Source organism: Lolium rigidum, chromosome 5 (genome assembly GCF_022539505.1).
Source record: "Lolium rigidum isolate FL_2022 chromosome 5, APGP_CSIRO_Lrig_0.1, whole genome shotgun sequence".
In the NCBI taxonomy this organism is placed as follows: domain Eukaryota; kingdom Viridiplantae; phylum Streptophyta; class Magnoliopsida; order Poales; family Poaceae; genus Lolium; species Lolium rigidum.
Genome location: NC_061512.1, coordinates 165,052,742 through 165,067,791, shown reverse-complemented (window position 1 = coordinate 165,067,791; position 15,050 = coordinate 165,052,742). Strand labels below are relative to the sequence as shown.

At 48.3% G+C, this 15,050-nt stretch overlaps 2 protein-coding genes across 2 annotated transcripts; both read right to left on the bottom strand.

The window, feature by feature from the left end:
- Positions 1-178: 178 nt before the first annotated feature.
- On the bottom strand, positions 179-1,747 carry LOC124656654 (sugar transport protein MST6-like). The gene has a single exon (XM_047195362.1). The coding sequence runs from the start codon at positions 1,745-1,747 to the stop codon at positions 179-181; it is 1,569 nt and encodes a 522-aa protein (XP_047051318.1).
- Positions 1,748-5,729: 3,982 nt separating this feature from the next.
- Positions 5,730-6,468, bottom strand: LOC124654299. The gene has a single exon (XM_047193314.1). The coding sequence runs from the start codon at positions 6,466-6,468 to the stop codon at positions 5,821-5,823; it is 648 nt and encodes a 215-aa protein (XP_047049270.1). The 3' UTR covers positions 5,730-5,820.
- Positions 6,469-15,050: the final 8,582 nt, after the last annotated feature.

Sequence of the window (15,050 nt, the reverse complement as noted above, 5' to 3'; positions counted from 1 at the left end):
GACAATGCTGACGCACACAAGCCAATATTTATCAGCTGCAAAAAATACTTACAAGCTAAAATAATAGTGCTAAATAAAACTAAAACGTATTGAGCTAAGCTATTTATTATTTACTGAATTTAAATACTCACGAACTAAGAAATTAGTGCTAACGAAAATCAAAGTATATCGAGCTAATCTAGTTCTTGGCAACGGTGTTGCCCATCTCGAGGTCTCCACGTCGGGGGCCACCGTCGTCGTCGGTGACGAAGCGCTTCCAGTACCAGTGCGCCTTCCACACGTCGGCCATGTCTTCGATGGGCACCCCCTTGGTCTCCGGAACGAAGAGCGCGACGAAGAGCGTCATGGCGGCGACCCACGCGGCGAAGAAGAAGAATAGCACGAACTTGAGGCGGCAGAGCATGGGGAGGAAGGCCTGCGCGACGATGAAGGTCATGAGCATGTTGGCTGCCACGGTGATGCTCTGCCCGGCCGGCCGCACCTCCAGCGGCATCACCTCGCTCGGCACCAGCCATCCCAGCGGCCCCCATGACCACGCGAACCCCGCCACGTAGACGCACATCATCACCACCACCGCCGCCGCGTACCCCGACGGGATCTCCGCCACGCCGCTCCACCCGAGCTTGGCGCCGATGAGCGCGCCGACAATCACCTGGCTCGCGAACATCTGCGCTCCGCCCTGCAGGAACAGCACGCGCCGCCCTAGCTTGTCCACCGTGAAGACCGACACCAGCGTGGCCGCGAGGTTGACGACGCCGGTGATGACCGCCGACATGAGCGACGCGCTGCCGCCGAAGCCGAGCGTCTTGAACAGCACCGGCGCGTAGAACATGATGACGTTGATGCCCGTGAGCTGCTGCAGCAGCGGGATCGCCACCGCCATCACCAGCTGGGGCCTGTACTTCCGCCGCAGGATGTCGCGCCACGGCCGCTCCACGGTGCTGGACGCCTCGCTCGCCGCCGCCAGGTCGTGGTACTCGGCGTCGACGTCGTCGGTTCCGCGTACGCGCCGGAGCATCCGCCTGGCTTCGTCGGGCTTGCCGCGTTCGAGGAGGGAGTTGGGCGTGTCCGGGAGGAATAGGGATCCGACTGTGATGATGGCCGCGGGCACCGCCGCGAGCGCGAGGCTGACTCTCCAGCCCCACCCGCCGGAGATCTTGTCGGTGCCGTAGTTGATGAGGTTGGCGGCGAGGATGCCGAGGGTGATCATAAGTTGGAAACCGTTGTTGAGCATGCCGCGCATCCTGGCGGGCGCCATCTCGGAGAGGTAGACGGGCACGCTCTGGTTGGCGAAGCCGACGCCGACACCGAGGAGGACGCGGCCGAGGATGAGCATGGCCACGTTCTGGGCGGCGCCGCTGAGCGCGCAGCCGGCGAGGAAGGTGACCCCGCCGACGAACATGGACCACTTGCGGCCGGCGACGCGGGTGACGGAGGCGGCGACGAGCGAGGCGACGAGCGCGGCGAGGTAGAGCGAGGAGGTGAACATGGTGAGCAGCTGGCTGTCGAACTTGCAGTACTGGTTGCTGTCGTCGGCCTGCTGCTGCTTCCGGTACACCGACGGGAAGAACTTGCTGAGGAAGGGGTCCATGGACGTCACCCCGCCGGAGATGCCGATGTCGTAGCCGAAGATGAGACCTCCGGTGGCCGCGACGAGGCACGCCATGAACACGAACAGGGTCAGCCGCCCGGGGTAGTCCTGCCTCCGCCCGTCGGCCGCGCTCGCCGTCGCCGACCCGCCCGCCATATTCGATCGCTAAAGTTCCTTGTCGATCAAGATCGAGCACGCACGTAATCGAGTCGCGAGTCGCAATGGCAATACGTTGATCTGTGTTGTTGGTGCATCGAGAGGCGAGGCGAGTCGACATATATATAGCGAGCTAGGCCTATCTGCAATCGTATCTGCAATTTTGGCCAGCCAGATCGACGTGCGTGTCCGGTCCGGTATGTGCAATTTTGCCTAGGCGTGTTGTGTGTTTCAAATCCTTTCCTGTTCGAATTCGCGCAGGAGACTGTAATGGATTGTAATTACAGCTCCATCGATAAGTATATGGATCTTGTGTTGATGTGTTGGATTCGTAAAACACATGGATTGGATTGCAAATAGGCCACGTCACCGGCCTCAGTTCCAACAAAGATAGCACAACTCTTTTTTATCCGGAAAGATCCGACTCTATATTTTATAAGTTTATAAGAAATACAAAGATCCCAACATAATAAAAATTACATTCGAGATCCTTAGACCACATAGAGACCATTACTGCCGTCAGTGTGCCGATGTCGGTGCTCCCTTAGTAGAGCCGACCTAACGTTGTTTTTAACGGTTGGGAAGTCTTCGTGAACGTGCCCCTAAGGGCCAGCACCCTCAAGTCAAAGTCGTCACCATTCAACTCTTGAATTGATTTAATCTTCTAAAACCAAACCTATAACATACGTAGACTGAACGAGATCAACCACTCTAGGGAAGCAGCGACTAGATAAATCCCCGCCCTCCTCAACGCCACCGGGGAGATCACCACCGACGAAGTGGACAACGAGGTGGGTATACCTTATTCTTGTCCCACACAATTCCGTCATAGCCACCATAAAGACAATGCTTGTCGACCAAACTCTAACTTTAGGGATCCTTTTATAGCGCTAAGCGCAGGTTCGAGGTCCCCAACCCCTCCCGCCACCGGAGCGACTAGCGCAGCAGGCGGGCAAGCATCGATTCCCCATCATTAACAACGAGGACAAGGCAGATTGCAGCGGCTGCTAGTGTTTCCACCCTCGCTGCCGCCCTGTGTTTCTTTCACAAGAGGAGCTTTAGTTTAAAGATTTTTTTCGATAAAGAGCATGAGATACCAATTACACCTAGCCTCTACAACAACATCAATGCCCTAGTGGCAAAAAGGATGCACACAGCCAAAAAGGAGAGAAGAATTACAAAAAAGGTCCCGCTACAGAGATCGAAAACTTGAAACAGCAACACTGGCACCACCAAAACAACACCAGAAGACCAGCTTCTCCATAAGCAACGTCTCCAAGAAGGAAATAGTGCACAAACTCTATCGTCGCCCGATCATAGATCTTAGGTTACCACCCTGAAGAAAGTCCTCACTCTCAAAACCATGCTTTCAACAAGAACATTGTCAGGCACAACAAATTAAGGTCAGACCGTGAATTTTCACCCTGAAGATAGAACTCTGAACTTCTCATGTGCAGTCGCCCCCACATACAAGTCGTTGTTTGAAGTTACGAAGCACCAAGCCAATTCCACCTCACCAACAAGATCTGATCACCATTGCTCTACACCGATCTCGGCTTTCATGATCTTCTCCGCCAGCACCATGGAAATAAAATGAGCTTCGAAGCACACCCTCTGAAACCAAACGAGCAGATAAAAAAATGAGTGCGCACGACCGAAAACACCAAATCCAGCAATCTTCATGCATTGATCTCATAGTGAATGCACCAGCAGGGCCTTCCGGAACACGACAATCCATCCAGCTCGGTGGGAAGAAGCTTACGACCGATCTTCACTTGGCGCGAGAGGAATCCGAGGACCACCACCATTATTCGCAAGACTAGCAACCACTCACCGTCGGTCAACTACCAACCAGATCAGAAGACATGGAGAGGTCAGTCCAGCATGACCCGACGGTGTGGCAAGGACCAACACCAGGACCGCACCTGCCCAGACCACTCGGTCCAGATCTTGGCTGAAACCCTAGATTAGATCGAGGCGGCGTAGAGCACCACCATGCAGAGGGCACCGACGGCGCACCAATCCTTCCTTGTTGTCGATCCGATGGAGGCGCTCAGGCCCCGGGCACGCCCAGTCGCGCCGCCCATGGCCCTCCGCCTCCGCCCACTAACTCCCCTAAACAACGACCAAGAAAACCACCTCCCCTGCCAACTGCCGCACCAGACGGATAGGCGCCGCCAGCGCCGGTGGCAACGGTGGCAGGAGAGGGAGGAGAGGTGGGGCTCTTAGGGTTGGGAAAGGAGGGGTCCTCCGGAGCCGCCCAAGGGGAGGCGACTCGGGAGGTCGGGAGGTCTTCAGGAGGGTGCCCCTAGCAGAGCCCATCAGGGGATTAATTATATGTTGTGACATGTCCAAACTAAAATTCCGTTCTGACTGTGGCCCTCATCGATCTAAGCTGTGCCCATCATCGATCTAAGTTGTTGTGACAGTGTCGAAATCCGGTCATGAATGAGTATATACAGCACTGGACAGATGAGAATTTGCACTCTCTATGAATCTTAGCAATACAAGTAATTCGTAATTTTAAGTATCTTGATAGATTACTATTTATTCAATGATAAATTACTATTTTTAACCATTTGCAAATGAAAAAACTTGAACTTGAAAAAAAATTCTGTTGAGTTTTTTTAAAAGAAAATGCATGCGGGTCTCCACAACTACCATCACATTATCGTTAAAATCTGCTTTGAACCAATATGCGCAACAAGATGCCACAACTGCCAACACAGTATGGATATGTTCCTTCAAGTTGCTTGTATTATTTGTTAGTTTGTGTTTATAAATTGTGGTGGTAGTCTCACATCACTACTCTTTTGGTTTCCAGAAATTTACCTAAAAAGGTAGTTTCCTCCCTTCACATTCCTTATAATGGCTTGGTTGGACTGTGTGTTCGAGATTCCCCTTCCATAGCCAATGTGAGCACCGTTCCGTATAAGATAGATGAGCATGACCACCTAATCTTTAGCAAAGAGGGATGAAAGGTGTTCCATAGGGACGAAGATGATCTACAAGTTGGACAAGTTATGCTCATCACTGGTAGAACCACCACACACCCGTTCCTATACATGATGCTTAGCATTGATATCATCTAGTAGTTGGGCAGTGTGTCACTTGTTTCTTACTAAAATGTTAGGCGTTTATTGTTGCTTGAACTAATTAATTGCTCTATTGTCGTATTTGAACAAAATTCATAATTGTTTAGTGATCGATTGTGATGAACCAATATGCTAGTTTGTAGGCTGTGTTAAAAATGTGTTTCAGCTAATATTATTGTATTTCACTTTGCTAACAAATTCAATAAAAGGAGCAAATTCATTTTAATGCAAAAAAATTTTAGTAGTGTTGCCAAACAGGTACACGCCACTAGTATTCATATTACCGGTAGCGTGTCTACCACACCACCGGTAACAATTATGCACGCCAGTGGCATGAAGTACCAGCGACATGTCTACGACACGCCACCGGTATCAAATACTGGTGACATAAATAAATACACCATTAATAGCTATTTTGCAACGCCACTCACAACATTGTTTCCTAGAAGTGAGACTAGCGGAGCAATTGGCGAAGACCCAAGCCCCACGTTTTCCCACAAAAGCATCTCAGCCTTGTGGAAATGCAATTCTAATGGCGACGTGGCATACCGGGCAAAATAAACAGTAGATACTCACCGGTAGAAAAAGGCGACCGCTAGAAAAATTGCCTTACTCGGCCTTGTGATCCTGACAAGTAAGATGCTTATGTTTTGCGGTGGCCTTCGGGGTCCTTTTATGGCGCGCGTCTTGTATGTTTGCAGTATACTCATCTCAAATAGAGGTTGTCTGCGAGGTTCGCCTTTCTTCTTCATCGCAATCACCACATCATTTTTCTTGTTACCAAAACTGTCAAATAGAAAAGAAAATCACACACCACGTTGGAGAAATTTGCTCTCAAAAATTGCTAACGACCCGGTTATTCTGTCATTTTGAATTCAAGCATTCTAACCCAAAATTCACGAACGTCTAAATTGAATATCGGAATGTTTTAACGTACATACATTCGATGGAGATGACCTAACGAATGAACCAATCAAGTCATACGCCAAAGAACTCGAAAGCGTTGCCGAGAAGGCGGCCGGCGTAGGGGTGAGGATGATCCGGGTACGTGCACTCCGTGCTGAACAGCAGCCAGTGCCGCCGGCACCGCTTCACCGGCAGGTCGCCGATGACCCTGACCGGGCCCCCTCCGGGCGTCTCGAGCCGCACCGCGTCGTCCTCGAACACGAGGCGGCACATGCCGCCGCCGGCAGCGACGTCCTGGCACCGCTTCGCCTCCGGCCACCGCGAGTCCAGGAGCCGGATGGCGCCGAGGTAGTTTCCCTCGTAGGCCCAGCTGCAGCTGACCCACGCGTATCGTTCGGCGTCCACCAGGAGCTCCAGGATCCGTTTCCCGTCGCGGGGCACGCGGCCGCGCGGCAGCACGCTCCACTCGGTGACGAAGAGGCCGCCCAGCGCTCGGCACACGAGCTCCATGCCGGCACCCGCCGGCAGCCGGTTCTCCAAGGCCGCGTAGTAGGACGAGGAGGAGGCGGAGGATCCGGTGGCGGCCGAGGTGGGGGAGGAGGCGGAGGCCACCGCCGCGAGGGCCGCCACGGCGAATGCCGCGGCCAGCTGCGCGGCGAGGCCTGCCATTGCCGCACGTTGGCGCCTCCCAATCTGGACGTGCGGCGTGCGTGGGTGCATGGGGCGGGGGATTTCCTTGATATATGGTGGTTAGGGACAGACACTTCATTGCTAACCATGGAAAGGGTCACCTGCGAGCAACGGCGGAGGCAGGAAACAAATATTGGGGGAGCCGGAAAAAAAATTCCAAACTGAAGGGCCAGGATTTTTTTAAAGCAGGAGGGCTGGGATTTTTTTTTTTCAAGTGGGAAGGTCATCTTTACTACTCCGGATTAAACTAGATGAAACCCGGCGCGTTGCAGCGGATCCGTTTATGTCGTACTGAATTCCAAAGAATAACACTCAAAATAAGACAATATGATCAATTACATGGAATTAAATGAGTGTTTTGAGACAACAAACGAAAGAAAATTTCATCATTTTTGGATGCACCCCTTTACAGTTTTACACAAATGATCAGGTGTACCTTCTAGTCAATGATAGCACGTATGTATGGTGCCTCCGTTATCGACTAAATACATTTTGCTATTTGTAGAATAAACTTTGGGTGAGTGAGAGGTAGAAGATAAATAGGGAATCTTGCAATATAAAATGAACAAAAATTGGACGGCATCACAACTATGATGGTATTGCCATCATTAAAAACAAACTGAAAAATATGTAGATAATCTCAACATATTCACAATCATAGCCAAGGTAATCAAACTAAACTGAATAATTAATTGGACCTCGAAAAATATAGTCAGTAGGTAGTACTTGCACATAGCTGAGCAGGAATGCAGATATGAAGAACCTTCTTACTTATGAATTGAGCGAAAAAGTTATACATTTTGTACACAACACGGAGCAGTGGTATAAAAATGAACGCCTTTCGGGCTTTCGGCTAGGCGCAGAAAAAGAGCGAGCATCAAGTATTATAAGTGAAGAAGCATCAAGAAGCAAATTCAAAACACATTTAAGTCTAACTCACTTCCTATGCATTGGAATCTTGTACACAAATAAATTCACAAAGACAAAGTAACAAGCATAAGAAGATGAAACAAGAGTAACTTCAAAACTTTCAGCATATAGAGAGGTGTTTTAGTACCATGAAAGCTTCTACAACCATATTCTCCTCTCTTATAATAATTTTCAGTAGCATCATGAATAAACTCAACAATATAACTATCACATAAAACACATTCTTATCATGAATCACATGAATAAAATAATTCTTACTCTCCACATAAGCATAGTCATTCTTATTGATTGTAATGGGAGCAAATTCAACAACATAGCTATGATTATTATCATCATCACCATAATCATCAGATATAGGAGACATGTTGTAATCATAATTAATTTTCTCCTCTAAAGCTGGGGAACTAAAAAGATCATTTTCATAAAAACTAGCTTCCCCAAGCTTAGACTCTTCCATAGCGTTATCAATAATGGTGTTCAAAAAATTCATACTAATATCATTGCTATTAGCATGCAAATAAAGTTTCATAGGTTTTTTAATTTTCTCTTCAAACACTTTATGTCCTAGCTCAAGATAAATACTACAAAGCTCTCTAATTTTGTTGTTGTTTTCCATTAAACCTAACTAGTGAAAAACAAGAAACATCAACATGGGAGGTGAGCATGGAATAAACTAAGCAAAACTATAATAAAGTAAAGAGATTGGAGATGAGAGACTCTCCTTGCAGAAATCCTCTTTCTCCCGGCAACGGCGCCAGAAAATCTTGATGGTGCTCCGGGGACAGCGCCAAACAATATTGGTGACGGTTGTTGTGGAAGCGGTTGGGAAACCCCAAGAGGAAGATGTGATGAGCATAGCAGCAAGTTTTTCCTCAGTAAGAAATCAATGTTTAATCGACCAGTAGGAGAAATGCGTAGCTTCTGAAGGTGTTGCTAGCTGACTAGTGGTAGGCGCACTACCGGCGTCAGCAACAACATGGAACATGCACACAACACAACCAAAATACTTTGCCCCAACTTACAGTGAGGTTGTCAATCTCACCGGTTTGCTGAACACAAAGGATTAGACGTATCGAGTGGAAAGAGATGTTTGCAGTAATTAAAGAGAACAGAGCTTGCAATAAGTAAACAGAACATGATTGCAGTGGTTGAATTTATCAGTGTAAAGGAAAGGACCGGGGTCCACAGTTCACTAGAGGTATCTCTCCATAAAGATAAATAGCATGCTGGGTGAACAAATTACAGCTGGGCAATTGACAGAATATCGACCATACATGACAAGATGATTACTATGAGATTCGTTTGGGCATTACAGCATAATACATAGACCGTAATCCAACTGCGTCTATGAGTAATAATCCACCCTCCGGTTATCGTCCAAACCCTTTTCAGTATTAAATTGCAAGCAACAGATTATCGCATTAAGCAATATGTGTAAAGTAAACAATAGAATTACCCCTGGGTAAAACATTGTTGTTTTCTCCCTAGTAGCAACATCATATCTACAATCTTAGAAGTTATTGTCACTCTTCCAGAAAACTAGAAGCATGGACCTACTATCGAGCATAAATACTCCCTCTTGGAGTCACAAGCATCTACTTGACCAGAGTATCTACTAGCAACGAAGAGCATGCAAGATCACAAATAACATGTGACAAGAATATATAATCGATCTCAACATAGTATATAATATTCATCGGATCCCAGCAAACACAACATGTAAGATTACATAAGGATTATCTTGATCATGTAGGGCAGCTCACAAGATCTAAACACGAGACACAAACTGGAGAAGACAACCATCTAGCTACTGCTATGGACCCCATAGTTCAGGGATGAACTACTCACGCATCACTTCGGAGGCGGGCATGGTGATGTAGATGCCTCCGGCGATGATATCCCCCTCCGGCAGGATGCAGTGAAGAGCTTAAGAACCCTCCCGAGCTAGGGTCTGCAATGGCGGACACGACGGAACTTTTCGTGGATGGAGGCTCGGGTATTCAGGGTTTTCCCGAGATTGTGAATAAATAGGCGGAGGGGCGATGTCGGTGGAGGCCAGGGTGGCCCACACCACCCCTAGGCGCGGGCCAGGGCTAGGCCGCGCCTAGGGCTGGCGTGGCCGCCCTGCTGCCCCCTTCAACTCCTCTCTGGACTCTGTCTTCGTTACGGAAAAATATTGACTTCGGCTTTTGTTTCGTCCAATTCCAAGAATATTTCCTATATAACTTTTCTGAAATACAAAACAGCAGAAACAGGGAACTGACACTGTGGCATCTTGTTAACAGGTTAGTGCCGGAAAATGTATGAAAGTGCAACAAAGTATGAGCAAAACATATATGAATTGTTGTAAAATAAGCATGGAGCATCAAAAATTATAGATACGTTTGAGACGTATCATGCCTCTATGATTCCTAGGTTAAAGAAGACGCCTATTTTGACGAGCTCAACCAAGCGGTTCAGCACAAACTCGAACATCTTAGGTTGCCAAACCATGGAACGTTTGTATGCAAACTGGGAATCATAAGCATTGACAGATGGAGTAGAAATATCAGGGGAGCCCAGTGGTATGATCGCCTACATGAAAAATACCAGACGAACGTAGCTAAGCATTAGCAAATCAATGAATTACCCCATCCACATCCGTAAGCACTAGCACATCAATGAACTACTAGATCCACATCCGTAAGCATTATCACATCAATGAACTACCACATCCACATCCGTAAGCATTAGCAAATCAATGAACTACCAGAAAAGAAAGAGCGTCCTTATAGTTAGAGGAGCCACACGCAACACCAAGGTCGGGGAAGTATGAGACCCTGGCGAAGAAGCATGCAACACAATCGTCCCCGTGCTAGAGTCAGACCTAACCTCGACAACCATCCCCGTGGTAGAGTAAGATCCAACCTCGACAACCTTCGCCGTCGTAGAGTCTAATCCATTCACGACCGACAGCGAAGGAATGGCCTACAATGGATTGTATCAGATCTCCCTCTGTACCCACAAGTTCTAGATCTAAGGCTAGGGTTTGTAGAAGCTCACAAGAACCGGAGTGATCGACGCAGAGGAAGAAGGAGACAAGCCGTGGCTAGTCACCGTCGCCAGCCTCGCCGACCGTGTGGGTGAGGACCAGCCGGCCATGTCGCTAGATATTGAAGGGTGGATGAGCTTGAAATGGGGGTTATTGGGAATGGGGGAATTGGCGGTGAGAGAGCCGCCCGTATATACGGTGGCGAAATTTTGAGGGCGGTGACCAAATTCATCCTTTCAATTTTTCGCCGTTCCATGCGAGCTCGTGCCATCTCCCCTCGGTGGCTCTGCGGGAACGCGACGTTGTCGGTTTTTTCGACGTCGAGGGTGGCTCGCTGGAAACATCCAATTCGGGCGTTCCTCCTGCTCTGTCCCGGGGTGCTTTAAGAATCATGCGATGCAACAACGTGGAGGAGCCCAGGAAACTAAACGGGCCAAAAATTGCGCACCGATGCGAGCCAAAGAGCTTTCAGGCTGCCAAAGGGTTTCATGCTGCCAAACGGGCCCTAGGTGATCCTAACCGATCATGTTTCAATCACACACGTACTGTACCAGCTAGCTCACTTAGCTAGCTACTCATGCCAATACCGGCTCCATCCAAGTACAGAACACATTGCCTCGGCAGTCATTCACTCATCCTTCTTACTCCAGCAAGGAATGTTGCGAAATCACTCGTTAAAATTTTGGTATAGCGACGAGAAAGACATGGTATTGTTTAATTAAGGCCAGGTGGAAGAGGGGGTAGTTGCCCCGAGAAGGTTGACCTCGCCTCTCACATTCGTCTGCCAGGTGTGCAACAAAGGGTTTCCTAGGGAAAAAACTTAAAGATGTAGTCACAAGATCTACTAGGACATACACAAGAAATCATGCACTTGCCCTGTACAAGGATGTGTCCACAACTAATGTCTCCGGGCCCTCTCAGACGTCACAACGATCAAGAGACACTATGCGAGGTAACACGGTTGGGCATGCCACGGTAGCTACGCCGTTGAGTCAGATTTGAAGGCACAGACCAAGTGTTGCAGGTTAACAGTTTATTTAAACAAGCACAACTAAGTTTCAAATTTATTGTTTCTTATCTTACCTAACTGTATGGCAGCATGAACCATGGGGGTGGGGGCCAGATGCCCCCCTCCCCTACATTTGTACTACATAAAAATTGGTATTAATTTTCTTCTACGGTAGTCATACATGAGAGGAGTACATTCTGCCAAACTAACTTTGTAATTTTAGAAAACTAGATGGTACCTCGCGCGTTGCTGAGGTATTTTTTATTGATATAAATATACAAAACTTTAAAAATGAAGAAATTTATTATTTTGATTTTTTCTATATATTAAAGGCGCTTACATCCCAGTATTTCAATCATAGAATGTACAGAAGTGCCCATGCAAGAAGAACGCGGTTACATGCATTGAAGGTAAGCTAACATTCATATTCTGAGCTGCAATAGTTAAATGCTGATATATATTTCAGTATAACACAAAATATCCAAGGTAGGGCTTGTCAAAGAATTCAAAAAATTGAGATTAGAACGATAGACATAGCAAAAGAAAATAACAAAAAGATTGCTACTCGATAATATATATACTTGTACACCAATGGGAGTATTAAATGCTGGAATGCAGATATGGAGGAAGCAATAGAAATCGAAACATGTGACAGACACAAATTCAGTTTTCACCTTTGTGATCCGCATTGTACTCAGACATCGACAATTCGTACCTAAAACAATATCATCTATAAAACTCGAATCATCAAAATTTATCTACGATCTTCACAACCGCTTTTTTTTTGAGCAAGTCTTCACAACCGCTTGAAGTGAAATCTTCACATTTGCTGAATATTAACTGGAAAAAATTGATGGTAGTAATAACAATAACCTTTCATAAGAACAATGCTCAATTGTTTAAATTATCTCCATAGTCCATATGCAGATCATTGATTGTAGTTTTGAGAAATCCATAAATACAGTCGAAATAAGAACTCCTCCAGTCGTATCCGAAAATGCAAAGAACCATTGACATGAAATGTTGGAACCAATCAATGTGATGAAAACACCTACAGAGTGACATATTCAACTTGGATCAAACATGCCATGAACAAAAGTGTGGCATGCAATGAACAAAAGTGTGGCATGGCATGACACCATCAAGAGCCAGGATCTCACTTGCATTCATCAAACATTTCAGGTTCAGGTTCGTGGCTCCACGTCTAAACTCACTTGTAGATAAAGTCAAACACTCTGGCGATTACACATCGAGTTTTGATGTCCAAGTTGTACTGTAATTTATCGGGGCTACACAAGTTCAGCTTATACATCTGCATCTTAGATAAGAGAAATAAATGAGTTGACAAATAGACCATATATAAGCATGTTGCAGCTGATAATTTCTGTTAAATTGCTCACTGATGCAAGTTTTCAATGTGACCATCAAATATCCTTGAACATGGCTACTAATGGTAAATTTAAAACTTGCATTCTGATCTAAAGAAAGACGAACTTCCCTAATTTGGTAAATGACAGAAGAACCACTGCAAGAAGGATGGAGACCGGAATGAAGAAAAAAAATTACCAGGATACTTACATACCCAGATTTGATCAATTGTCAATGTCATAACCTCATGGCCTAATTAGCGGTTCATCACACAGTTCGGCTGCATGTAGTAGACACGAGAAAAGATGCGCATGGTGGGCTAAGGATTTGCAGGCCCCCCTATCCACTGAAGTATACACGAGTACGCATCAACAGAGCGTCTGATGCCACAAGCATGCATGGAAGACCTTGCGGAAAATCATAAATGAAGCCGATGAATAATTCGAGCAAGAATTGACCACAAACCTAACCCAACGAACACAAATACAGAGATTAACAAAAAGAATATGTAAAAAATTGAAGCCACCACACAGCACCTGCAAACCCGACAACGGATGAATATCATGCTAGCAAGACCTTATGCCTTGAAAACGCGAACACCACCCATTAACTAAGAAACGGGAACATCGCATACCTCAAGACACCCTCTAAGCGAAACTGGAGCGTTCATAGCGAGCATTTCATGCACATGCTACAGAAGCCGTCACCGCCGTCGGTACCTTTCATCGCCTCCGGCACTGCGCCAAACATCGCCTTCGCCCTGAGCGATTTTATCATGTCACATCCAACATTGACCCCGCTGCTCCATGCAGTAGAGACTCGCCGTCATCGACGAGGTAGATGTACACTGCTCCACCTCATGCCTCCACCATCCAGCAACTACTCCAAAAATGATGCCTCCAAGATGGAGAGCGACGCCCAAAGCGTCGCCATCGGCTTATCCGAAGAACCCAGGTTTGGGGTTTATCCCGGAGAAGCGTGAGTAAGTACGTGGTAGATGCAGAGGTGATGCAAGGTAACGATGCGAAGACACCGCCACCACCCGCCATGATTGAGGTCATAGCACGGTTTTCACCGGTAATCGAGCCTCCCCAACTCGTCACCGGTGCTAGATGTGGGATGAAAATGCCACAACCAGCCAGGCCGACCACCTCCGGTGGAGGAGTAGACCACCACTGCCATGCCCGGGGCCGACGGCCAAGGCTTCCTCATGCTGTTGTGAATGAACCCAGATCATCTCCACATGCCGTCGTGGGTGACGACGAGGTGAATGTCGGAGTGAAGGTTTTGGCATGCACGTACCCATCCGTGCCTAGATTGGGCCTGCCCACACCGCCGGCACTAGCTGCTGCGCCACCCACCACCCTAGCTCGTCGAGACGCACCGGCCTCGCCAGCCCACATCACCCAGATGCCTGCCGCCGTCCTCCAGATCTTGGCCGAGGAAGATCCATTGCCGCCACGCCACCAGGGCTTTACCCGGCGACGCTCCCTGTGGGGACCGTGGGAGGAGTGGAGGGACATGTGGTGGTTGAGAGGTGGGGAGGCGGCGGTCGCCCGGCGTGGCCGCATAGGGTATTGGGAGGGGGATGAGTAGTGTTTGTCAATGGATACACATTGTATCCCTGAGAACAAAGAGTGCGTGTATCGAGCGGTAAGATCCCTTGTGTTCTAGCAAGTGCGTAAATCCTCATAGATCTCAGCCGGATACCTGGTCTTGTTCATCATTGACCGGGGACGATAAATATGCTCTGTTTCAGTCGTAATCCAGAAGGAGTCCACGCATGTTTGGCATTGGAACTTCGGGTTTGGCCTGGACTCTGCCTCCCATATTTCTACATGAATCAAGTCATAAGTGCAGCTGATGCTGCGGATCAGATTTAGGATGGAGGCGATTGCGACCACCCCGCTCGGCGACCACCCTCCATCTCCATGGCAGGATGACCTCCCGCCGGAGCTGCTGGGCCTCGTCATCCAGCGCGTGCCGTCCCACGCCAGCCGCGTCCGCGCCGTATGCCGCTCGTGGCGCGCGGGCGCGCGCTTGCATCCTCCGCTGCGACCGCCGCTTCCGTGGCTCACGCTCTGCGACGGCAGGTCCCTCAGCCTCCCCGACGGCGAGCTCCATCGTATTCGGATCCCAGACGACGTCTCCCGCATCATGTCCACGGGCGGCATGCTCTTCATCGTGCACAGCGATGGCAGGTGCTCCCTAGCAAACCCCTTCTCCCACAACACGGCCCCTCGACAGGTCCACGCTAACTGCTTCCGTCATGAA

What these genes read in the sequence shown, in the direction of transcription:
- LOC124656654 (XM_047195362.1), bottom strand. Translation starts at nt 1,747, where the DNA reads ATGGCGGGCGGGTCGGCGACGGCGAGCGCGGCCGACGGGCGGAGGCAG.
- LOC124654299 (XM_047193314.1), bottom strand. Translation starts at nt 6,468, where the DNA reads ATGCACCCACGCACGCCGCACGTCCAGATTGGGAGGCGCCAACGTGCG.